Raw genomic sequence first — 27,479 nt, 5'->3', positions numbered from 1 at the left:
TTATTTTTAACATTTATTTTACTTAAATAAATATATAACATGAACTTTGATAGAAAACAAAATGGATTTATTTCAAAATGGACCAGATAGAAGAAAAAACTGGAGAAAAAGAGAGGGGAGAGAGAGGAGGTTGCATATTTGCATTCTAGTAAATTAGTGATTCTCTCTTCCTCTCCCTCTCCCTCCCTCCCCCCCCCCTCAGGTTTGTACTTGGTTTTTATGTTTTATTCATAACCCAGAATCACTAGTTTGAGATGGATGGCTATAGAGAATAGAGGGAGGGAGGGAGGGAGGGAGGGAGGGAGGGAGGGAGGGAGGAAGGAAGGAAGGAAGGAAGGAAGGAAGGAAGGAAGGAAGGAAGGAAGGAAGGAAGGAAGGAAGGAAGGCAAAATCAAAACAAATCTCTACTAGAGCTGGTCTCATTGATCAAATTTATAAAAGAGAAGTCATAATATCCTGAAAACAACCAGCTGAAAAGTTTTAATAGGAATAGAGTAGTTGTTTGCAGCTACAGCGATCCCTATACAACAATAATCTGTGCAGAGGAGTTGTCAGAAGTTTTTCTCTGATCTCATCTCAAATGTCATTGTCTAACATATACAAAATAATATCCTATAGCCCTTAAATGTTTGAAATTAAATCCTCTGACCCAATGAAACAACATTTGACCTGTTTGGCCACAACCACACAAAAGGCATATTTGAAGAAAAAAAAGGTGAAGCATTATAAAAATGAGTGTGTTCACTTTGCCAACTGATGAGCATAAAAAAGCAGTATTAATTGCTCACAAAAGCTAACTGGTATTCAGCCCTGGTTAATATTTGGATTAGGGGCTACCTGAAAATTCAAGTGCTACTAGTTTGAGTAGGAAGTTAAAAAAAAAATCCGGAAGGACAGTGATAAATCAGTTCCATAATATTGCCTCAAGAGTCAAGTGGATCTGGCCCTAGAGTCAAATTTACCTAGTTGAAGCTTAGCAGTCTTATTCCTAATTAACTTAAAATAATGACATTCTACAAAATAACATTTTCTTCCAAGAAACTTTTTAATATGCAATTTATATTCTCTGACAAGCTTTCATCTAGCTTTCATTTTTTACCCTCATTCTTGTATCATCACATAAGAGAATAATTATTTCATTAACTGATACAAAATATAAACGACATTTGGGACGGAGAAGAGAAGGTGCCACTCAGCATTCCTAAATTACAGTGCTGCTCAGAATTAACCCACTATTTTTCACTACTATTCTAGTTAAAGAAGAAATAATTAGTGAACAAACAATACACATTTATGGTAATAAGTATATATGGAATATTTGCACCCTACCTATCCACAAAATGTTTGCTAATATTCAAAACCATTGATATGTCAAAGGCCAACAAAGCCAATGAAATTCAAGTAAAAGATAGATTAAAGATAAAAAATAAAAAATATCATAAGCAAACGGTCAATAAACACAACCCACAGAACTACTGTTAGTTTGATAAACACCTTGTTTATGCAGCAAATTTACTACTCCAAACTAATCCACTTTGAACTTTAGAATGTCAGCTGAAAAACTTCGGCACAATTTTAATGTAGCAACTAACATGGTTTTTTATTATATACTGTATATGAACCTTAGTTTCACATAGTTTCATCTACTTTTCCTGTTTCCATAATAGCAGAAAAATGTTTGTAACTAAGGGTAATAAAAACTTTTTAAAATGTGTTAACCAATGTTCTAAATACCTTTCTTTTATGGTGGGTTGTCGAGGCATCCATCTCTTCCTCTCCAATGTTATCAATCTGGGATGTTGGGCTGCAATTCATTCTTTCCTCTTCTTGCCTCTGAAGTCTGTCTGCTACTGCTTGGATGGCTTCTGTCCATTCTTCCCTGTTGATGTATATAATTAGATAAATTCCTATAACGATGCAAAACATGTTCTGAGTGATATATAAATTAATAATACACAACAATGGGAGCAAACCAGGTTACTACTGCATTCCTACCTAGCTGTGCTACAGTTTGGACAGAAATTTTCTATTGTTTTTATCCCCACAGATCATGTTCGTATATACTGTATGTATATGGATGGATTTCTAACAGTACATAAGTGGATCAAACCAAGTGGACACAGATTTTAAAGAATAATGAAGCTCAACTTCCAGCTCAAATATATGATGCAATCATTTTTAAAGGCATACACTTTTCCAAGAAACTAAATTCTTGTTTAATTGTTCTCTCAGTTTTCTGAAATAAATCATCACTAAAGTTTCTGAACTAAATTTGTATATGACAAGCAAATATTTGTATACAAAATGATATACGAAAGTAAATCTAAATTATAGTAAAAATGTATATACAATAAATCTTTGTAACAGAATAAAATCTAAAAGTAATTAAAATTCAACGTATTTATGATATAAATGGAAAACTCAAATAACAATGTAGGACTGGCAAACCTCATTCCATATAGAAGTTATCATTAATAAATTGCAATAAATCTTGGTGTTGCATTTAAAATCCACTCCTTGTGTCCTTATGTGTAATGAAGAAAGCCTACAATTGAAATCACTTTTTTTTAAAAAAAAAGTAAAGCATATGTATGCTGCCTGAAAGAATGTAAATCTGGCCATCATAAGGGAGAAGACAGCAATGAACTTTTAAAAGAGGACAAAAGACAATTCAATCTTGGGAAAGCAGGGACCATGAAAAAGAAACCTAAAATAATCCCAGGTGATTTTGTTTGCTATAAAATAGGGCAGGAGAAAACCTTGAAAGGATCTCAAGATTTTATCTTTATTTTATCCTACAATAATAAAGATCACTCCTGCAATCTCTGCTGCTTCTGTTTCTTTACCAGACTAACATCTATCTTGAAAGCCTCAATATTTTGTCTCAGAGAGTCATGAGATCTTGCCTTCTATGGCAGATTCTTAAAGTTTTCCTGAGAACACAAGTAGCCAAAGTCTTATTGCTGTATGAACAGGAGATAAATACAAAGTTACAAACCTATAAAGTGCCACAATACAGCAAGCACATCTTGTGGGACAAGGCTTACCTCAGCCAGGAATGGCCCCCAAATTACTATACAGTGTTACTCCATTCCCTCGCAACTTGACTTGAGAAGTCTGATGGAACTCTCAATTGATTCCTGACATTTATATGTCAGAAATTTTGAACTGCTGGATCACCTTCTGAAGGCACACAGATCTTCAGTACACCAGGTTTGAGAAACAGTCATGATCTGATCCAAATCATATGATTATTTAACAGCTTTTAACACACAGTATGGGAAATTTAAATATACAGAAAAACCCTTATAGTTCAACTAATTGCTCTGTAGTTTTAGCAAGATTCAGATGTGATGCAGGAAAACATAGCCTCCTGTGAGCAAGCCACAGCTCCTGATTGTAAGTGCCTGCAGACTCAGTGCTTGCTAAGCATAAAGGCTATTCTGAAGAAAGAGCAGCAGTAGGGATTGGGAAAACAGAAGTGGAGGGAGATGGCAGATACTAGAGGATAACAAAGAGAAGCGGAGGAAGTGCCTGATGGAATTTTGTACCCTTATCAGGCCTGTATAAATACACTCCCCCAACTTTCTACAATGCCTGGCCAGGACTCAGCTCAATGCCTAGGCAGAGAAGATAGCTGGTTCATCATATTGTAAAACTTTAATTCTGGAAAAAGCGTACAAATATGGTCTACTCAAAAATAAGCCACCTTTTAGAATTTGAGAATATCTTCTTCCCACTCATACAGCCAGCTCCCAGTTACCCCTTTGGTGTGCAAACAGATGCTTTGGTCTCTGACTTGGGAACTATTCTCCTTCAAATTTCGGCAGAGGAAACAACCTCTTGTTTTGTGTGTTTTATTCCAGTTTTCTTTTCCTGGCTGAAAAAAAACTATGATATTTTCAATAAAAATTTGCTAGCTTTAAAAGCAGTGTTTCAACAATAAAGGCATTCTTGGAAGAAGCAATCCACCTCATAAAGGTACACATAAAATACAAGAATTTGGAACATTGACAAAAGGTACAAATACTGAGTCAATGTCAAATCAAATGTGCAAAATTTTTCTCCCATTTTAGTTCCTATATCATCTATGTTCCTGTTTCAAAGAACAAGCTGCCAAATGTATTTTCATGCAATCCTGAGTACAATGTTTCCTGGCTATTTCTCATAGCATATTATTGGAATTAATTGTATACTGCAGTCCCAAAGGATTATTCTAGAAAGTTAGGGTAGAGAAGCAGACAGTAGGATGGAATAGGATCCTGTAGAATAGAATTCACTTTTAACAATACATTCTGTATCTCAGCGCTTAAATGAATGACCTCCAGGGAACCCTACAGATTTTTTTTCTAAAGTCATTTCTCTGTCCCTTCTCTTCAATTATACAATAAGAATAACACTTCTGGACTATGCATCTCTATCTGACTATGCATCTCATAGTCAGAGTTCTAATACCAAGAAAGAGAGTAGATGTCAAAGACAATGTATTATCATGTCATGTCAGTCTACAGCTAAAGTTGTCACCATTAAAATAGCTTGTTTGCTTCAGCTGCTCCCATCTCTTGCTAGATGAAAGCAATAGCAATAGCACTTAGACTTATATACTGCTTTACACTGCTTTAGAGCCCGCTCTAAGCGGTTTACAGAGTCAGCATATTGCCCCTAACAATTTGGGTCCTCATTTTACCCACTTCAGAAGGATGGAAGGCTGAGTCAACATTGAGCTTGGTGAGATTTGAACTGCCAAATTGGAGGCAGCCAGCAGAAGTAGCCTGCAGTACTACACTCTAACCACTGCGCCACCATGGCTCATGATGATGGTGGTAGCCATCTTGCGTGACAAACCAAGCACGGCCATCCTGCTGCGGTCAACTCATCATGGGACAACTCTTCGCAGGACAATCCACATGGAATAACTCAACTTGATAAATGTTGTCTGCCATTATTTCTTCTACATTACTTCCATTTTTGTCAATGGAAATAATGCTGAAGAAGTAGTGGCGGATAATATTTATCATATTGAGTTATCCCGCATACAATTGTCCTGCGGCAAGTTGTCTTGCAGCAAATTGGCCTCAGCAAGTTGAACCATGGCAAGATGGTTGCAGCAAGTTGACAGTGGCGAATTGTCCCATTCTGCCTGGAGCAGCAAGAACTACTGGAGAATTGGAAAAGAGCTGATGTGGTTCCAATCTTTTTTGAAAAGAAAAAATTGATCCAGGAAACTACAGACCAATCAGACTGACATCATACCTGAGAAGATCATGGAAAAAATAATCAACCAGTGCATTTGTGAGCACCTAAAAACAAACAAGAGAATTACTAAAAGCCAGCTAGTATTTGTGAAATATAGATCATGCCAGACAAACCTTACTGGCTTTTTGACAAGTGACTAAATTAGTAGATCAGAAAAATATTGTGGACATAGTTTACTTAGACTTCAGTAAGGTATTTGACAAAGTAGTTCACACCTTACTCCTTGGTAAGATAGAAAAATATGGAATAGACAGCAACATCTGCTGTCTTGTAGCATGATGGGCAGTAAACAAATTTAATAAATAATAATAATCACCACCAGATGGATTCACAATTGGCTGACTAACTGCATTCAACATGTAGTCCTCAATGGAACTACATCGAAATGGAGACAATGGAGACAGTTTGACAACATCAAACTGAAGGGAATAGCCAACAATAATAGAATAACAGAATAAAAGCGTTGGAAGGGACCTTGGAGGTCTTCCAGTCCAATCTCCTGCTCAAGCAAGTAACCCTATACTATTTCAGACAAATGCTTGCCCAAATATTTCTTAAAAGACCGCCTACTGCCACCGACGACCTCCCATCGACCCGTGCGCTCCCACAGAGAGGGCCTCCTCGGGGTGCCATCAGCCAAACAATGCAGGCTGGTGACCCCCAGGGGGAGGGCCTTCTCTGTGGGGGCACCTACCCTCTGGAATCAGTTGCCCCCAGAGATAAGGAGAATCCATGACCTCAGTGCCTTCCGCCGAGCCCTTAAAACTTTCTTTTTCCAACAAGCTGGGCTGGCCTAATTCTTTTTAAGTGTTTTTAATTGTTTTGTTTATCGTTTTAATTAATGGGGCCAAATCTATATATATTTTTAACTGTATTTTAATATTTGTATTTGATGTTTTTATTTGGCTGTTCACCGCCCTGAGTCCTCAGGGAGAAGGGTGGTATACAAATTCAAAATAAAATAAAATAAAATAAAATAAAATAAAAACCTCCAGTGTTTGAGCACCTCCCAATTTCTGGAGACAGGTTATTCCACTGATTAACTGTTCTAAAGGACATTTTAGAAGACAGACTCAAGATACAGAAGGACAGACTTGAACAATGAACACTACCCAACAAAATGCAATTCAGTGGTGAATCTTACACTTAGGCAAGAAAAACCAAATGCACAAGTACAGAATAGGTGGCACCTGACTCAATAGCAGTAATTGTGAGAGGGTTCTAGATGTCCTAGAAGACAACCACATGTACGAGCCAGCAGTGTGCTACAGTTGCCAAAAAAGCCAATGTAGTCCTAGGCTGAATCAACAGAGGGATAGTATCAAGTTCATGTGAAGTGTTAGTACCATTTTGCCATAGGTGCAAGTGGTAAGACCATACTTAGTAAGGCCACACTGCTGCCAGTTTTGGTTATCACAATATTAAAAAAATGTTGACACTCTAGAAAAAGTGCAGAGAAGGCAACAAAGATGATATAGAGACTGAAGGCTAAACCATATGATGAATGGTTTGGCGAATTGGGTATCTCTAGTCTAATCTACTCAAGTCTAATAAAGACAAGGTGACATGATAGCAGTCTTCCAATATTTGAGGGGCTGTCACAGAGAAGAGAGCGTCAGCCTAATCATAGGAGATTAGCGAAGAGAGATCCAACCTGGAATTAAGAAAAAATTACTGACAGTAAGAACATTTATTTATTTATTTATTTATTTATTTATTTATTTATTTATTTATTTATTTATTTATTTAGCATATGGCATATCATACATAACTAGCAATATATATTAACATTATACTTAGATTAGTAAAACACAATAAAATATGTTTAAAAGATCTATATTTAAATACCAATGTCTATGCCATCTAACCACTGAAGCACAGCATCATTTATATTTTTTAAAAAAGCAGATCCTGGACTAGTATATGAGAATAATTAATAAGTGGAATGGCTTGCTTCCAAAAGTTGAAATCATTGGAGATTTCCAAGAAAGATTAGACAGCCATTTGTCCAGAATGGTATAGGATTTCCTATTTGAGCAAGAAGTTGTACTAGAAGACCTCCAAGGTCCCTTTCAATTCTGTTATTCTAAGGAAATTGTGCACTAGCTGATTATGTAAAAAAACAGCCAAGAACAAGCACTGATCAAGCTAAAAACTGAAGCTTAGTAAGTGTATAGGAAACAAATATTAATATCAAAATAATGTAAAAGATACAAATAGGATGCTGGCAGGGTAAACCATTACCTGGTCAATTTCTCAAAAAGATTTAGGAGAAAGTGGGTAAAGATAAAGTCTGGCAATGGCTTACAACTGAAGATTTGATTTTGGCTGCACAAGAACAAGCTGTTTGAACTCATGGCCAGAATTGAAAAATTGTCAAATGATTCCAAGTACAGATTGTGCAGAGAAACAGAAGAAACAGATCATATACTTAAGTGATGCAAGAAGTTCCACAAACTGAATATAAACAATGACTTAATACAGTCATCAAAATGATTCACCAGAACATCTGTAAGATTACCATCTGTTAGTAATAAAAATTGGTGGGAACATATAATTGAAAAACTAAAAAAATGAGGTTAAAATATTATTAGGTTTCCAAATACAGACTGATAAATTATCGGCTCATGACCCACCAGATATATGTAGTTGAAAAGAATAAAGTGTGGATAATTGAAGTGGCAATATCAGGTGGTAGCAGAATAGAAGACAAAGAATTGGAAAAGATCACCATGTATCAAGATCTGAAATGTGAAACTAAATGATTATGGCATAAACCAACCAATGTATGGTACACTGTAAAATGCTATTTAGATTCACACATATACACTATACTGGTACATTGTGACATTCTAGGTTCTTGAGAAGAACTCGATGCATATGAAGAGAAACACCAGCTAACAAATTGGCAGCTGGGTCTTCACATAGTTGTGAGCCAATAATAATAATAATAATAATAATAATAATAATAATAATAATAATAATAATAATAATAATTTAGAATTCAAACAAACCACAGATTTTAATCATTGTCAATAAGAAAGAAAGAAAAATGTAGACAGTGGTTACAGTACTGGAGATAGCAGAATAGAAGAGAGAGAACAAAGACCTGCAAATACAAATAGAATAACTGTGGCAAAAAGAAAGCAAACATAGCACAAGAGGTGCCTTGTATGTAATCCTAAAACATCTGGAGCACCATTGGAACACCACTGGCATTGATGCAATCATTGTCAACTGCAAAAAGCAGCTTTACTTGGAACAGCTTACCTTATGTGATGATACCTTTAACACCATCAAACAACACCTGCTTATCACAGAACCTTGGGAAGGGCTCAATAGGTGGATAAAAAATGCCAAGTCTAGTCTTAATGTCTGGCTGACTGTGCAACCAACCATAATAATAATTTAAATAAGAATACAGTGTTCCTGGATTTTATTACTATTCTTCTAAATGTGCAGCCAATTCAGTGGTAGTGAATTTGTTTGTCCAGTTAGCTCATTTTATCGCATCCAGGGTCTATCGCCTGCTCAAGAGACTACACACCTCTTTCTAGATCACATTGATACAGGTGTTTACTCAATTATAAGATACTAGCTGGATGCCCGTGCTTCGCTACGAAACTATATACTCAGGCTTGATAAATTGACACTTACAGCCTGAAACTTAATGTAGAATGTGTAACTCCGTAGCATCAGTGTGTTAATATAATGCAACTGACAGTTGGGACGGGGGGGGGGAGTAGAATGTTCCAGCCTGCAGCATCCGTCGGTATTCATCTGGCTAGCATCCTGTCATTGTGTGAGAGAGTTGAGGGGTGTTTGGAAACTCAAAAAGTATTTGCTGTGTGAGCAAGGAGACAGGAAGGAGGCTGGGCGTGGCTTAGCTCAACTGTTCTGTAATAAAGCTGCTTGCTGCTGTGAAAGTAAAACTGAAACTGAAAGTCCTCTCCTCTGCTTGTGTTTTGCATTTGGAACAGATTTCTTTTCAGGTGGGGAGTAGAACTCCTTAGCATCAGAGGGCTATTTGGAAAATGAAATAGTATTTGCTGTGTGAGCAAGAAGGAGACAGGAAGGAGCCTGGCCTTGAAGAGCCTGGCCTGGCCATGGCTTAGCTTAAATGTTCTGTATTAAAGCTGCTTCCTGCTGTGAAAGTAAAACTGAAAGTGAAACTCCTCTCCTCTGCTTGTGTTTTGCATTTGGAACAAATTTCTTTTCAGGTGAGGAGAGGGAATAGAACTCCTTAGCATCAGACCGTGTTAATAATAATATAGGAAATACTAATGCTCTGATGGTCATTTCAAAAAATCCTTTCTTAGTGAGCACCTAGAAGCCAAGAGGAACATACGTGGCAAATTTCAAGTTTGTAAGCTTTACAGTTCTGGAGCTTTCGTGATTGCGATATGAGTGTTTTTCGTTTTTATATATATAGATTAGATTGTGGTTTTCAATTTACACCCCAATTTTGGAAATGGAATACATTATTTGAATGGTACTTCCATTGCTATGTCTCTCATTAACTGGATAATTGGATTCATTTATTGCATTTTGCAGAATCTGTCTATAACATCTCACGACATTCCTCCAGTTGTGTGTTGGCCTTTCAAGTACTCTACAGCTATCACCTATGGATCATGCCCTCCATTCCTCCTGCCTCCATTGTTCTTTGAGCCTTTGATTTTCACCAGGAGACATAAACTGCACAACTTTCATGAAATAAGTAGTTAGCTTTAGCCAAGGTTATGTACAAATGAGCAGCAGATGCTCATTGGCAAGAGGACACCAAGATTCTAAAGGAATGTTTGGTGTTGTTTTCCACTGCATTTCTTGCTTCCTTTCACCTATCCAAAAAGCTAAAGTTAAACGTTATTAGCCCCTTGTCAGCCCTGCAAGACAGACCAGACCAAGAAACAGATGCCAGCATGCCAAAAACTACTTTTATTAAGTGCCTATAACAGAGATTTGTAAATCTGAATGTGTGTCTCCTCTCTTTTTTATCTTCATGTGATATTGGAGGTGTATTTCTGAGACAATTTCATACTGATTTGCATTGTCTGTGTTTATGCAATGTTTATGTTTGTTGTCTTGGTAACAGATCCTCCCTTTCTCTGTTTCATCTTCTTTGTTTTCTATACCTCTTCCCTGTTACCCATCAGATTATCCCAGTGAATTTCTTTCTGCAGTTGCCTGCTTTAGGAGATACATCTGGTATTTCACTGGTCCAAGAGGACCTGCCTTCTGCCTTGTGTCCTGGTAAATGAAGAAAGGAATACAAGGCAGAACATACTGTGGACTCCAGTTATAGGAAGGGATATATAGAATAACTGAATTGAATACCCTGAATTGAAGGAGTTGTGGGAGGGAGCAAAGGATTATCTGCCAGTTCTATCTGAAATTTTCATACAAAACCTGTCCCTGTGAACTACATCCAGAATTGCCAGATACTGAGTCTAGAATGAAGAAGATTCTTTGTTCCCTGCCAAGTCAGATTCTTCAGTAGCAGTTGCTGTGCAACAGGAGGACAAGAGGCCCTTTCCAGTTCCAGTTCCATCTCCATCTTCATCTGATTTACCATATTTTTCGGAGTATAAGATGCTCCAGAGTATAAGACACACATTAGTTTTGGGGAGGAAAACAGGAAAAAAAAATTCTGCCTCTGCCTACCAGCAACCATCGGTATTCATCTGGCTAGCATCCTTGCAGCAAACAGCAAACAGCCTGGTCAGCTTCAGCACATTATCACAGCCTGATTTAGCACGAACAGCTGATTGGCGGTTAGATCAGCCTCCCAGAATACCGCCAATCAGCTGTTCCAGGCTCTGGGGATCACCAGAGCCCATCGCTGCCTCCACACATTGCGTTTTTGGCCTCCATGCATCGCGTTTTTGGCCTTTGCAAGCTCTGTTTTAGACCAGTTCCAGGCTGCAGAGATCACCACAGCATATCGCTGCCAATCGTCGCCTCTGCACACCCCATTTTTGGCCTCCATGAATCACATTTTCGGCCAGTTCCAGGCACCTGCACCGCAATTTTCACCCATTTTTTTGGGAGGGGAGGCGTCTTATACTCTGAAAAGTATGGTGTTTACTGACCTTGACAAGCTTTTAAATCCATTTTCACACAAAAATGATTATGTGCTCATTGCCCTTGATGAGTTTTCTGGCCCATTAGCATGTGCAGGAGGGGAGATATGATTCTGGCAGGGGAATATGAAGTATTGAGCTTGGGAAGGGGGAAGAGGATAATAAAGGAGGAAGAGATCAGAAAAGACTACTTTGTCTTGGGAAAGTAGAAAGCATGAGAGAGAAATTCAAAATAACCCTGCCTTGATTTTGTTTGGCATAAGACAGAAACTTTCATAGGCCTTCAAGATTCTGTTTTTCTCTGTTTCTCTGTTTATTCTGTTTTTCTGTTTTATATGTTAACAGAAAGCTTTTCTGCAGTTCTGCTGCTTCTGTTTCTTGACTTTGCCTACCTTCAAGGTCTGACACAATTCAAGTATTTTAAGTCACAATTAAATGCTATAATTTGTTTGTAGCTGTTGCCAATGAATTAGGAATATTTTAGCTCATAATTTCAATAAATGAACACAAATTCTCAAAATACATTTTTTTCTTCTTGTAAAAACTCTTGCCAACATTTTAAAAGTCCAACAAGACACAGTTGGATTTATTTCTCACCGTTCTTCTGGAGTATCTACATGAAATGTTCTTTCTATCACAGTGGTCCATTGAAGACATCGAATAATAAACGTGTTCGGTTTTGGTCGCTCTGTTTTCATTAGTTGGCATTCTAGAAAAATAATATTTTTATAACATGCTGAAGCAAAATACTCTGTTATAAAATACATATAGATACATGCACATTCAGTCTCTCACACACATGCATATACATTAACTCCACTCCTTAGGAGAAAAATAATTAAGTATGTGTGAAAATAAGCTGGAATAAAATAAATGAGTTATATTCAGTTGAATCCAAATGCTTACAGATTTCCAAGAACAGATGAAAGGTCATTTATGATCTGTTTCTTTCACAGTTCCTGCCAGTAACCTTATCATATCTTTAGCATCAGGTCAGGAGATGACATTCCAGATTACAAGGAGAAAAAGTGCCTCTGCAAAACACCTACACACTCTTCCCTCCCCAATAAATCAGTGGATCAAAACATCTTGCTGCCTGAATCTTCCTTTCAAAGATATTCCCCAAAATAACAAGAACAATGTATTATGAATGAATATGATTATAAACTTCCAGTATGCATAAATAATTTTATTTAAAATTGCTACTTATATTTATTACTTTTCTTCTTTTTTTCACTCAAAGATAAGTAGTAACAGTGTCCTCCAGATGTTTTAGATTAGTTTAAATCTCCGAAAGTTTAACCAATAGTCAAATATCATTGAACATGTAGCCTAACAAGCAGAGCACATCATGTTGCATATTCCTTAGTAGTACATTTCAAAACAAGGAAAGTAACTTTTCGGTATAGGTAGGTTTTGCTTACCAACTGCCTTAGGCAGCAGTAAACCATTCAGTTATGACAGTGCTGAAAAAATAATTTTGCAAACAAGATGTGCATTTATGACATTCACAGCTTCTCTCTGTCAAGTTCACCATTACAGTCAATTATATGTTGTCTGTGCTTTACACTTTTTTTTCTTCGCCATCACAGAACAGAGAGATTCCCTAAACAATCTCTTTAAATAATCTCTCCTGTGTGTGACCCATTTTTTTCCTCCTATCCCCACCTCACCTTGCAAAGCAGAGGCACTGGAGAGGTTGGGATTACAAGAGAATAAACTTACTCCTCTCCAATGATTGTAAAATCAAACATTATTTCCCTTCTTCCTAATTATCCCAATGCATGCAGAATGATGAGCATTCTGAAGGTTGGCAAAGTGGCAAAGTGGAGAGAAAGGAAAGCTGAAATAAAACATAAGCACAGTCCCAGTTACATGATTTTCCACTTAGCAACCAAACTGTCAGTCACAATTGTGTTCACTAATTGAGCACTATCTATATAACTATTTATAGTCTATCTGGATCCGCTCCAGTCTGGCTTCAGGCCTGGGCACAGCATGGAAAGGGAAATGGCATTGGTCGCGTTGGTGGATGATCTCTGGAGAGCTCGGGATAGGGGTTGTTCCTCTATCTTGGTCCTGTTAGATCTCTCAGCGGCTTTTGATACCATCGACCATGGTATCATGCTGCGCCGGTTGGAGGGGTTGGGAGTGGGGGGCACCATTCTGTGGTGGTTCTCCTCCTATCTCTCCAACCAGACGCAGTCGGTGTTGGCAGGGGGGCAGAGGTCGACCCCAAGGCGCCTTGTTTGTGGAGTGCCGCAGGGGTTGGTCCTCTCGCCCCTTTTGTTCAACATTTATGTGAAGCCGCTGGGAGAGATCATCCGTGACTTTGGGGTGGAGTTCCATCAGTACGCTGATGATACGCGCTCCCACATAACACTGCTCCTGCGCGAGCTGCACTGGCTCTCAGTGGTCTTCCAGGTGTGCTTCAAGGTGTTGGTTACCACCTTTAAAGTGCTCCATGGCATAGGACCTAGTTATCTTCGAGACCGCTTGCTGCTACCGACAACCTCCCATCGACCCGTGCGCTCCCACAGAGAGGGCCTCCTCGGGGTGCCATCAGCCAAACAATGTAGGCTGGTGACCCCCAGGGGGAGGGTCTTCTCTGTGGGGACACCTACCCTATGGAACCAGCTGCCCCCTGGCTATTGGGGGCGAGTTATTGGCCCCCACAGAGAGGGCTCACAACTTGGGTGTCCTCCTGGATGCACGGCTGTCTTTAGAAGAGCATATGATGGCCGTGGCCAGGGGGGCTTTTCATCAGGTTTGCCTGATTCGCCAGTTGCGTCCCTTTCTGGATCGAGACTCCTTACACACAGTCACTCAGGCATTTGTCACTTCCCGCCTGGACTACTGCAATGCTCTCTACATGGGGCTCCTCTTGAGGAGCACCCGGAGGCTCCAACTGGTGCAGAATGAGGCCACGCGGAGGATTATGGAAGCGAGGGGGCGCTCCCATGTGACGCCTCTCCTGCGTGAGCTGCATTGGCTTCCGGTGGTCTTCCGGGTGCGCTTCAAGGTGTTGGTTACCACCTTTAAAGCGCTCCATGGCATAGGACCTGGGTATTTGCTGGACCGCCTTCTGCCGCCGATAGATTTAGGTTTCGGTTTCGGTTTATTAAATTTGTATACCGCCCTTCTCCTGAAGGACTCAGGGTGGTGAACAGCCAAAATTAAAATACATACAGTATAAAAATTAAAATAAATGAAAACAGAATTAAATTAGTTTGGCTTCTGCAAATTTTAAAACCCCTTACCCATAAAATAGCCCATTAAAATTTTAAACCAGCCCAGCTTGCTGAAATAAGAAGGTCTTCAATGCTCGGCGGAAAGTACGGAGGTCCGGGATCAGTCGTAATTCTGGGTAGCTCGTTCCAGAGGGCGGGTGCCCTCACAGAGAAAGCTCTCCCCCTGGGGGTCGTCAGTCGACATTGCTTGACCGACAGCACCCTGAGGAGACCCTCTCTATGGGAGCGGATTGGCCGGTGGGAGGTTATCGGTGGCTGAAGGTGGTCTCATAAATACCCAGGCCCTAAGCCATGGAGCGCTTTAAAGATGAGAACCAATACCTCTCACCGGCCAGTACGCTCCCACAGAGAGGGACTCCTCAGGGTGCCGTCAGCCAGGCAGTGTCAGCTGGTGACCCCCAGGGGGAGGGCTTTCTCTGTGGCAGCACCTGCCCTCTGGAATGATTTGCCTCCGGAGATACGCATGATACCAGATCTCTGGGCTTTTCACCGTGCCCTAAAAACTTTTCTTTTCCACCAAGCAGGGCTGGCGTAACCCCCCCCCCCCTTTTGAGATGTTAGATTTTTAATTGTCTATGGGTTTTAGTTGGGATGTTTTAAATTTTGGGCCAAAGTTGTATAATTCTTTTTAAAAATTTTAAATTTTGTATTGGAATGTTTTTTATTTTTGGCTGTACACCGCCCTGAGTCCAGCAGGAGAAGGGCGGTATACAAATTTAATAAAAATAAATAAATAAAATAAACTATTTCATTTCCCTGATTTGTTTGTTTGTTTGTTTGTTTACTCAATTTCTAAAACTGCCCAACTCGACCAGGTGATTCTGGGAGGTTTACAATTCTAAAATTATAAAAAAAAATTAAAAAGCCACAAAACAAAATAAAAATAAATAGCAGCCATGATGATTAATTGACTAATAGTGAAGTCAAGTAACAGCTCCCTTAATACATTCCAAGCCCAAGACCATCTAACTAACCAAGTTTTTAAAGTCTTGTGAAAGACCAACAGGATTGGGGCCCTTTTATTTGTGTGGGGACACTTGTCTGCACAATGTACACACACTTTTACAGTATTGTGAAAATAATAATGCTGTAGGAAAAGATAGGGCTGAGCCCAAGAGGGCTCAGATGCGTCATCATTCATGAGTCCCTTTGCGCCCACAAGATCCAAGTCCAACCCACCTTGAATTCTTTTCTATTCTTAACTCCCACTAATTTCCCTAGACCATTAGTAGTTCAGATTCTTGTAGAGAGTTTAAGCTTACAATAAATCTTTATACACATTTGAACTGCCTGGAACTTCAGATTTCCCTGCTGCTTGACAAGCTTGTAATTGACAATGGGTAATTTAACAATTTTACTTATATAGCCGCCCATCTCATTTTGATATGACTCTAAGCACATTACAATAAAATACATAAAATATACAATATAAAAAATAAAAATAAAACACAGAGCAGCCAGGCATTATCCAACCAATCGTCCACATAACCAAGAAATGGACTCTACCCCACAGTCAGAGCCCTAGGCTTGGGCAGAAACCAAGTTTTCAAGATCTCATGAAAGGCCAACAAGAGCAGGGCCAATCTAATTTCAACAGGGATGATATTCCGAAGAACAGGTGCCACAGCAGAAAAGGCTCTCATTTTATGCATGACATTCCACTGACATTCCTTAGCTAGCAGTACCCAAAGTATGCCCCTCTTATCAGATCTGATGGGGCAATCAGAAATAATAACTATGTGCATGTGTGGGTGAGAAAGAGAGGAGAGGGGAGAAACTGCTTTCTGCAGAAATGTGCTCAGGCTCATGGGCAAATGTGTTCCCAAATGGAAAGTCTATCTGTGCTCTATCTTTTAGTTATCTTTCTGGGATCTATAGGGCACAGCATTATAGCTAACGATTGAGGCCTGATGCTTTGTTTTTTAATATAGCTATTTATTTCCCATTTATTTTCTAAATTGAAAACTAAAAAGAATATAAGTTTATATTTATATATATAATTTATATTTACATAAATTAGTTCCATCTTTAGTCTGCAATGAATAAACAAAATCTGCATCTTTATTCAGTATTGTATAGTACGTACAGAAGGCAAGTGTGCAAATCCAGGAAAAAATGCAACTGCTTTAATGAGTTGCAAACTGATGCTACATTCACAAACCCCCAACTAATCCAAATCACTTTTTCAGAATAAAATCTGATGTTCTGCTCAGATTTAAAGCAGTGAAAACAGGCAAATGTTTCTCTTTTTTCTCTCAAAGAAAATCTATTCTTACCACAAAACTCCTATCTCACATGAACTATACTTTGCCTTTGCAGCCTTAATCTCTCACTGCTATAGAAGAGTAAATTGAAACTCTGAAAAAGTGTCTTAGCCAATAGTAATGAGATTTATAAACTTAAGCTGCTTCGGTATTACAAATGATGCTATTAATTCATGAGCCTGAATTTCCCTCACCTTTGTAATTAATTTACTTTGAATTACAAATAGTCCTTGACTTACAACCATTCATTTAGTGACCTTTTGAAGTTACAACAGCATCCCAGCATCCGTGATCACATTGTCAAAATTTAGACACTTGGCAATTGGCATGCATTATCTGCACAAAATATTCATTTGTGTACTTTCTTCCCTCTATTTGCTTCTAGAAATTGCCTATTTCAATATATTTTTAGTTCATACTTTTGTACACTGAATTCAACAGAACAGTAGTGTGGGAGAAACCTGAAATACTGCTAGCACTATATTTTGACTAATTAATGTTACCCAGTGGTAGGATTCAATTTTTTTAACAACCGGTTATGTGGGCGTGGCTTAGTTGGGGGTGTGGCTTGGTGGTCATGTGACCGGGTGGGTATGGCTAGCTGGTCATGTGACCGGGTGGGCATGACTATGTGCATAGGGACTACTCAGAGGGCTGAAAAAAGTCATTTCTGACAGGTCCTCGCACTTTTGACCATCCTCACATTTATGCCTGTTGCGGCATTCTTAACAACCGTGTCACTCATTTCACAACTGCTTCTCTTCACCATGGTGACAAGATAGGGCAAAAACGTAAAATGTGAGGACAGTCGTAAGTTCAAGGACTGGTCAAAAGTGTGAGGACCAGTCAAAAATAACTTTTTCAACCCTCTGAGTAGTCCATATGCATAAAAGGATACAGCAATAGAGAGGGATGAAGGAAGGGAAGGGAAATTAGAGTAGGAGTGATGGTAAGAGAGGGAGGAAGAGAGGAGGAGAGGTAGAAAGGAAGAGGAAGTAGGGAGAAGAAGAGGGGGGAAGAGAAAGTAAGAAGGAAAGAAAAGAGAGAGGTGGTAGGTTTGAGGAGAAAGATTGCTGTACAATAAAAAAGATGAAAGGGAAGAAAGGCAACCCCAAACAAATATAAAGATATTAAGATAAAGAATGAATTGAGAACAAATATGAATAAATAGCAATAATTAGAAACACACATACAAACATACAATGTATTTTCTTTGAACAGAGTATTTGGCCGGTTCACAAATTTAAACAGTGTTTAGTCATTTCAATTAAATTTACAATTTCTATATTTCCTTTTTGCCATATTTATTCCTCATCTATTTTTTTTAAAAACCAATATTACCCTTCATCCTCATCTCTAATCTTAATCAAATTCAATTTTTGATGATTCAGAAATTGTAAAAAAGATGTCTTGTGGAAGAACCAAATCATCAGCTATTGTCAATGAGGTTTTGTATCCTTTTTCTATTGAGTTGGTTCTCAATGATCTTAAAACTGGAATTCCATTTTCTCTCTCCACTGACGCATCAAACAAGGGAAATCGCAAAATGTATCCCGTTGTTGCACAATATTTTACTTGTGAAGAAGGACTGTGTGTGAAAATTTTAGACTTTTATGAGGATTCTTTCGAAGATTCTACATCAATAAAAAATCAGCTGTGTCGAGTTCTTAGTGATAACGAATTGGAAATAAATAATGTTTCAGCTTACTCAGCAGATAATGCATCGGTCAATTATGGAGTGAACAAATCTGTTTACCAAAAATTATTGCTGGAAAATGACAATATTGTAGCTGCTCATTGCAATAATCACATTTTACACAACAGTGCAAAAAATGCATTAAAGCAGTTATCTTTTGATATCGAAAATGTAGTGCTGAAAGTTTTTGCCGAATTTTCGAATTCTGCGAAGAAACGAGAAGAGTTGAAATCATTTTTTGAGTTTTGCGAGTCAGAATTCCATGAAGTTTTGCGCCATGTTCCAACACGTTGGTTAAGTTTGTTTAAAACGGTCGAAAGACTTCTTTTAAACTGGATACCTCTAAAATCGTATTTTATTTCTCTTGGATCTGATGAGTGCCATAAGGTTATCTGGAACCTTATTTTGGATCAGGAAAATGAACTCGCAAAGGACGATGAACCAACAATTTCAGAATTGTATTTATATTTCACGCACTTCTTCATGTCAATAATGTCAATAACATCTACTGAAGCTGGAAATCAAGAAAATTCTTGCATGTGATCTTCACATTATCATGTGTAAACTGTGTGATTTTTTGCAAAAAAAATACAATGAGCAGTTTTTTGGAATGAAAGTTTTATTTGCCTTACGTAAAAAAACATTTGCCTGAGAATGCCGTGCAAAAGTTCAAGAAAGAAGCCATCAACGTGTATCAAAGAGCCATTGCGTACCTAGAAAAGTGGTATAATTTCACCGATTCAGTATATGAGACACTAAGTTGTTTCAATCTAATTGATTGCAATAATCCTCCAACTTTAGAAGAAATGACAAACATTTGGTTATTATCACCATGGTGAGAAGAACTTCCACCCAGCACTCTCTTCGATGAAATTTCTGCCTTAGAAGAAGTTTATGTTCATCTGCAGGGCAATTCATCCCTTGATAAGTGGACGTACTTTTTCAAGAAAGAGCCAGCTCCGAGTTTACTGAAACTGTTCCAGTATTGTGCATCAATTCCGGTATCAAATGCAAACGTTGAACGAATTTTCAGCGTCATGGGAAATTTGTGGACTGACGAATGTAACCGACTGCTTGTACCATTAGTTCGAAGTGAACTTTGTATATTTTTTAATATTTCTCAACGTTGTACTGAAATTAAAGAATTATTCCTTAAATACAAAGAATTGATCAAAGCTGAGCAGTCAAATAAAAAATACACATGACAGCAAAGTAAAATGTAATTTAATATTTTACATAGTATTATAATATATTTGATGTTTTGAATTTTAAGTATAGCTTTGAAGTGATTATTTTAATACGTGTTAAAATGTTTGTAAGAAAATATATAATTTAATTGTAAAAAATTATTTTATTTTTTTTACTACTTAACACCCCCTCCCCACTTGTCCGCTATTTTTTGGAAGCAGACCTGGCAACCCTACCCCCCTGCCGCCCCTCTTGCCTCTTACCGCCCCCCTAAGGCATCCCACCGCCCCTCAGGGGGCGGTACCACCCACTTTGGCAACCACTGGCTTAACTACTTAACTACTTAACTGGTTCTACCGAAGTAGAATCCCACCACTGGGTCTACCCATTTATTTTTGCAGGCGTTGGTCTACTCATTTGTTTTTTTTTTAACACTGATCAGCTGTAGGGTGGCCCTTTGAAGCCCCGCGGCAGCTGCAAGGCCAATAAAATTATTAAAAAACACAGAACTGTTTGTTAAATTGCTGGCTTGCCCACCCCTCACCCACCACTATTTATTGGCAATAAATAATGGTGCGGGGCGGGGCAAGGGGCGGGGCGACCCAGCAATTTAACAAACGGTTCGGCCGAACCGCCTAGAACCAGCAGAATCCCACCATTGATGTTACCTTCTTGAAGGAAAGACATTGACCCACTGATATTGAATTATACTTTGAACAGGGTCCTATACATATATAAGTCCAGCACAACTGCACCACATTGCCTCCCTTTAAAAAGTCTTTGATGGGGCTGAGTTTTTACAGCAACTCTGTTTTCATAAGGCTGCTCTAGGACTTTGCCTTTGTATCTGTAGCAGTGAGGGAATCCCTGTAAATCCTCTTGTCCCTTTTAGACATCATGGCTAACTGGAATATATTGCTCAATGAAGTGCAGCACAAAAACATAGCTCTAACTACTTTACAGTGATGAAAGAAAAGCACCAAAAAGGATATGAGAGCATTATGAAAATTATTCAAATAGTACAGCAATAATTAACTTTTATTTGATTCAGTTTTTTGTTGATTAACTAAACATTCAAATGAATGTCAAAAATTCACATAACACAAAATTATGATCAACATGAGATCCTCTAGGAAATCTCTGAAGAAATTTCAAATGATCATTCAGTCTATCTCGTGTAGTTCCTTCCTGACCCCAAAAAGGGAATATGTTATATTCTTTACTAGTTCTTTTAATATTGACAAAGCTCAAATGTCAAAGGATTATTTTGAGGATCTTAATAGTTGGGCCTTAAAGGCAAATAGTGCAAGAATCTGAATGGAGAGAAATTCTTCATGAATGAAGGCAAATCAACATGTCCCAGGATAATGTTGTAGGATCCAATTTGGTTCCTACAACATTATCCTGGGATCAGAGGGTTAGTCTTCCAGCTTTCGGACTCGTGCTAAAGCCCATCTTCAAGGAACGTCTCTCTGCTAGTCTTTCAAAAGCTCAAAAGCTCGAAAGACTAAACCTCTCTTCCTGGTGAGCGACCCTGATTGGATCCTGCAGAAATTTTTCAATTTCAGGTTTATCATTACACTTAAAATAAATGATTGGATTATCTGTACAGCCAGTAGTCAACTCTTCAATCCTCATATTAATTTGGGATTTAAAAATATAGTATAGTTACAATTCTCTCTGGCTAGAGTCCAGTGAATTATTTCTAATGACTTAACTTTCTTCCCTCAGCAGAACTAAAAAGATAGTAATTCTCCCTTCCCCTTGCAGTCCCTTGCACACCATTAAAATCTGTTCTGGAAGAATAGGAACCTGCCAAATGAGTTCCTTAAGCCAGATACAGAGAAGTCTACAAGTAATGCAAAAGGAACGTTGGGTCTTACCGTGAAGGTTCTTTCTCCTTGCGCTGTGGGATATTGACGTCCTGATGCGAACGCGAATCTTTGGGGGGGATCCGGGATTGCATCTGACGCAGCCAGATGAGTGAAGTGCTGGCAAAAAAAGAGGCCACAGTAGCCGACTTGATGGCCCATGTCGTGGCTTGGTGGGTTTTGCGGGTCAAAATCTCCACCCCTCTGTCCTCGATCTTAAGACCCTCAGCGGCATCTGAAGGAAGGATGCTAGGTGAGGTGAGTTGCACCAGCGGAGCATCGATTGAGGGTAATTTCAGGAGGTCCTCGAGCACCTGATCTACTGAGTATAATTTTTTCTCGGGGCTGCTGGGAACCAGTATGGGCCCTGGCTGCGACCACTGTCGTTAGACCATGTCCATGAAAAGTTTGGCTGAAGGAATGGTGTCCTGCTCCTGGATAGTCTCAGTGAAAAGGAGGCTGGTGGAGTCCTGCGGTATTGAGGGGTCTCCAGTGTGCACCGGAGTAATCCCCATATTGGCCATGACTCGAGCCTTGTGTAACAGGGTTTTGAACATCTCATGTCTGAAGAGCCCTGTACTATGTTGTTTGTCAGAGGAAGTATCCTCCTCCTCACCAGAAAGATTGAAATCAAAGGCATCATCCTTCTTCCTGATGAGACAGGAAAGGCAAATCTGCAGCGCAAGAAGAGTCACTGTCCAAATGACTGGACGGCTGGGCAGACCTGCATGCCGGCACTGGAGCTGATAAGGGTGCCAAAATTCCCCATTGTGTGAGAGCTGTGTCAATACTCCTGGTCACAGCCTGCGTGATAAAACCACACATTTCCTGTGGCATGTTTGCAGGAGGATTCTCCACTGGGTGGAGCCCCGCCGCAGTGGGAGTGAAGGAAGCTGACGGCTTATACACATGGGTGGACATAGGTGGATCGGAGATGGAACCAGATCCTTGAGCGAACACCTCTCATATGACCGCCTGACTGACCTGAGCGGTAGCAGGGGAAGACAGAGATCAGTTGGTATGGTCCTGACACCTCTGGGGAGAAAGACCCTGATCTTGAGGCGAAGTGGTGCAGATCCCCCATTTCTGACACGCTCACGGCAGAGGTGGTAGCCGCCTTCTTTTGAGCCTTGTCAAACTGTTTGTTTAATGTGCGGTGTCTACGGTCAGTATCCTTTTCTGCCGCAACAAAAGATGATGCAGCTGTGAATGATTTACTAGCAGTAGAATGGGAGGTTGATTTAGATCTGCTCTTCCTGCTGGTAGAAGGGGGAGATTTAGAGCGATGAGAAGAGCGGCTTCTCATGACGGTGGGCACTGAATATGCTGATTCAGGGTAGCTAGTTAATCTAGTAGTCACGGATCATATATTGGAATGCCAGCTAGAAGTGTAGGAGGTGACAGAACAGCTCCTGATAATAAGACGGGGTATGCAGGTAATGGTGGCCGGAGGCTGACAACACAACTCCGCTGTGCCACAGAAAATGGCTGGGGACTGGCAACACAGCCCCTTAAACGCCAACCCCAGCAGCGACAGCTAATTAACTGAAGGTCGACAAAACAGCCCTACTCAGTCGCGCAGTAAGTATAGTCAAGATGGCAGCGAACTGACAACACGGTTTCAGCCACACCAGATGTGATAATTTAGAGCCAACACAGCTCTGGTAGTTGTTCGGAAGTTCAAGATGGCAGCTGGCAACCAAATCGCTCCTCAGTGCCAGACAAATTGGCCGCCGCAATGGAGAAGGCACAAAAAAATGGCTTCATGGTGTGGGTAGACAGGGGCGAACTGAGAGAGCCGAGGCCCAACACCACGGGGCTTCCCTTACTCCCCCAACGCTCAATTAACAATCGGGAATCCCCCAGCCTCGACAACACAGGGCTTTTCCCGATTCCTTAGGCACGAAGCCGACAGCACGGTTTCCCTCACACGCCAACACTCACAGCAAAAAGAAAAGGCATCCGCAAAGAGGATCAGACCAAATTCGGCGGCGGCAAGTTGCTGCTCAGGTGAAGACGAGGTTCTTTGTGCGATCACAATGCCATTTAAAACAAGAAGGCAGCACTTAGCTAGTAAAAAAGTTGGAATACTGACAGCTAAATAGTCAAATTAGAGAGTCCCTTGAAGGAGCCAGGAAAAAATCAGTCAAGATGGCCGGACTGAGTTAATGAACTGGAGTCAAGCCTGAAGGGGAGGCGTGTTTATGCAAATTTTAACTCAGTCTTTGGCCAATGACATGAGGACAACCCATTCAATGGACTCTAAGCAGCGCAAGGGAGAACAAGATTTTTACAAGTAACATCTACTCAAGTTAACACTGAATTCCAGAGTTAGTTAATTATATTGATTCATAAATTGAACGTGATTATTAAATCTTATATGCCTATTAACTTTGATGTGTCTTTTCTCCATTGACAATTTCCACTAACCAACATCAAAATCCATAAGCTTTTTTAATTTACAGCCCAGATGTAAAACAATAACCTATAGGCAACAAATGATATAAGGATGTTCTTGCTTCTTTCATAAATTAATATTAACAAATCTGATAAATTACAAAGTAATAGGGTCCCATATGTCTACAAGTTTTCATCCTGAATATTTCAGAGGAAATTACACACAAATCTGACTTGAGTAAACAATATTACTTTCTGATTATGAATACTTAAAGTTGTTTAATATTTATATAATGTACAGGCCATTATCTCTGCTGCATCTCTGAACGGTCCACACACATAAACAAAAAAGCCAACTGCTAGATGATGGCAGGAATAAAAATATTTGAGATAAATTGCCCTAACAACCATTCTGCCTTGCTACTTTATTGACTGAAAACTAGAATGCATTATAGTCACCTATCTTGAAATGATTTAGACAGAGGGAAATTTCATATATAGCATCACGTTGCTAAAAGTATCAGAAAAGTAAATTTTGTCAAAAAAATACAAAAACAATGAGAGAGGCTCATTGAGTAGCTCCGTATTTCATTACTGGATTCCCGGTACAGTATGTTTTTATCCCTATAATCTATAACAATACTATATCTACCTATGTATTTAAATAATTTCAGATTTTTGCCTTCTTTGCTGTTCTGGTGTGTTTTAAAAAATATTGTAGCCAAAGTGGTATGTACAGAAAAATGATGATAGAATATGAACAAGAATGACTTTTATAATGCGTTAGATTTTTTTTAAAAAAAACAGGGAAAATAGAAATCGGAAAGAGGCCTTTAACACAAAAATCGCACATTTTCCCCTGAGACCAATTCAGCTGGGTAAATCACAAGAAGAGGGAGGGAAATACCTGGAGGATGAGCCAGGCTAGTCAGAGTGAACAACCAGGTTTTTGCTTAAAGCCTAGTTGCCAAGATGGAGAAGGTCTGACTAGCAGGAGGACGAAAGAGAGAGAACATTGTGGTCATCATCACCATCATCATCACTGCATTCTGCTCCTTCTTATTGCAGGAGCTGGAGCTCCAGCAGCAGCCTGGCTGCCTGGAAAAAGCAAAAGCAGCTTCCTCCCTCCTCACAAGAGGATGGGAGAAATAAAGCCAAAATGGGGCATTCAGAGCAGGTGTACCATCTAAAAGGTGGGTTTTAGCTTTCATATCTTTTTTAACATTTTGGTTAAAGGGATCCCAAAGGAGCTTGGAGTTTTTCTGTGGTACAGGTTGATTCCATGGGGAAGTTGATCTTGCAAACCAAAAGCTGAAGAGAGTCTCTTTGGGGCCACAAAGTACCTAATGATCTCTTGCCTGGAGTTCCTTGTAAAAGGACTGAAGGTATCTGTGGAGGAGGGATTACTCTCATTCCATTTTTGTATCTAGTAGTCTTGGAATTTTGACTACCAGAGTGAAAATTCGGCCCTTCTGATGTCACTAAATTACAGTAAGCAGTATCCCCCATTCACAATCAAATTGTGTGCAGATACTGGGACTTGCAATTCAGCGATCTCTGGAGGGTGACAGATTATAAATTAAAAAAAATTTCCCCATCTTTAAACCCATGAAGACATAATTTATATTATAAATTATATTTATATTAACAGATAGAATCTTTTTCATTATTTTTGGGGCAACAACACTAAAAATTCCAAAGTTTCTTATTGAAGGATTATAGGTACTCCTCAGAGTTACAGCAGCACTGAAAAAAGTGATTTATGACCGTTTTTCATACTTATGACCCTTGCAGCATCATGGTGGTCATGTGATCAAAATTTGGACGTTTGGCAACTGGAATGTATTTATGATGGTTGCAGTATCACAGGGCCATGTGATCAACTTTTGTGACTTTCTGACGAGCAAAATCAACGGGGAAGCTAAATTCATTTAACAATCTTGTTACTAACTTAACAGCTGCAGTGATTCACTTAATAACTGTGGCAAGAAATGTGGTAAAAGGGGGGAAAACTCTTACTCTAACCCTTACTGACAAAGAAAACAGGTCAAGGTTATATCCATCAAGAATTCTTAAAAGAACTCACGTATGTAAATGCTATCTAATAGAATATAAAACATTTATCAGCTTGTACACTAGAGGAGACATTGTCAATACAATAAAATAGTTAACATTTATTCCAAATCAATTAGTAGAAATCATGTTAAAAATAGGTCAATGGAAGCAACATAAGCCAGATGTTGGGCGTTGGTCTTACCTGATGCGCCCTTTCTGTGATAGGTGGGCACGGCAGTCATGCCTGGGGAGTGACACTGCCTTGCTCAAATGAGACCGAGTCTGCTGTAAAGTTCTTAAGTCCCGCCTCTTCCTGTGTAGTCCAGTTTTGAGATGAGATAGATCAGCAGATTGTCGTGTCTGGAAAATTAGAACATACATGAGATTGCCACCCACCCCCATGCCTGGGAACGGCCCAACAGGGAGGGGCTGACTGCCATGCCCACCTATCACAGAAAGGGCGTATCAGGTAAGACCAATGCCCATTCTCATGACGGTGGGCACGGCAGTCATGCCTGGGACATACCAAAGCCAATGTCCTATAGGGTGGGATCAGGCCGGACCTGGGAAGCAGTCTCCAGATATACTCCTTGCAACATTCTCCTTCCAAATGCCGCATCAGCCAAGGCGTAGGTATCCAACCAGTAATGCCGGATGAACAGAGCAGGAGAGGACCAGGTGGCCGCTCTGCAAACTTCCTCCAGGGGGGCCCTGGTGGACCAGGCGCTCCTTGTGGAGTGTGCTGTAATATTACGGGGAACCGGCAAGGCCTGGACTGAATACGCCATAACTATGGTAGCCCTGATCCACCGGCCAATGGCCGAAGAAGACAACTTGGCGCCCATGGAAGAGGGCTGGAAGGCGACAAACAGGGCTTCTGTGCGACGGAAAGAAGATGTGCGAGCAATGTATATCTTAAGGGCTCTGCGAACGTCTAGAGTGTGCCATGCCCTTTCCAGTCGGTGCTGAGGAGAAGGGCAGAAATTGGGAAGAACAAGTTCCTGTGATCTGTGAAAGACAGAGTTGATCTTGGGAATAAATGCCAGCTCCAGACGCAGGACCACCATGTCCGTATGAAAAATACACAGATCTTGTCGGACCGACGGGGCTGCTAACTCTGAGATTCTGCGGGCTAAGGTTATGGCCACCAGGAAAGAGACCTTGAAAGACAGAAATTTGAGGTCCACCCCGAAGAGGTTCAAAGGGGTGCCTAATGAGTGCAGACAATACCTTGGGAAGATCCCAAGTAGGGAACCTGTGTATGACTGGAGGTCTGAGGTTTGTAGCTCCATGCAAAAAACTGTGAATCAAAGGATTCTTAGACAGCGATACAGCCGATGAGTAAGACAGCACAGAAGAAATTGCTGATATCTGGCGTCGTAGAGTATTTGGAGAGAGACCTGAGGAGAAACCGTCTT

General features: G+C 39.8%; 1 protein-coding gene across 1 annotated transcript in view; it reads right to left on the bottom strand.

Moving 5' to 3' along the window:
- The window catches only part of AKT3 (AKT serine/threonine kinase 3), a 174,004-nt gene that overhangs the window by 54,648 nt on the left and 91,877 nt on the right, over window positions 1-27,479 (bottom strand). The window contains exons 4-5 of the mRNA XM_070950561.1: window positions 11,937-12,048; window positions 1,735-1,879 (exon numbers count right to left, since the gene is read on the bottom strand). Of these exons, the coding sequence (XP_070806662.1) occupies window positions 1,735-1,879; window positions 11,937-12,048 (257 nt within the window). The remainder of the gene's footprint in view (window positions 1-1,734; window positions 1,880-11,936; window positions 12,049-27,479) is intronic.

This window comes from Pituophis catenifer, unplaced genomic scaffold (assembly GCF_029215685.1).
Source record: "Pituophis catenifer annectens isolate HBS135680 unplaced genomic scaffold, rPitCat1.0.hap2 SCAF_1, whole genome shotgun sequence".
NCBI classification, from domain to species: domain Eukaryota; kingdom Metazoa; phylum Chordata; class Lepidosauria; order Squamata; family Colubridae; genus Pituophis; species Pituophis catenifer.
This window is presented reverse-complemented; position numbering and strand designations above follow the sequence as displayed.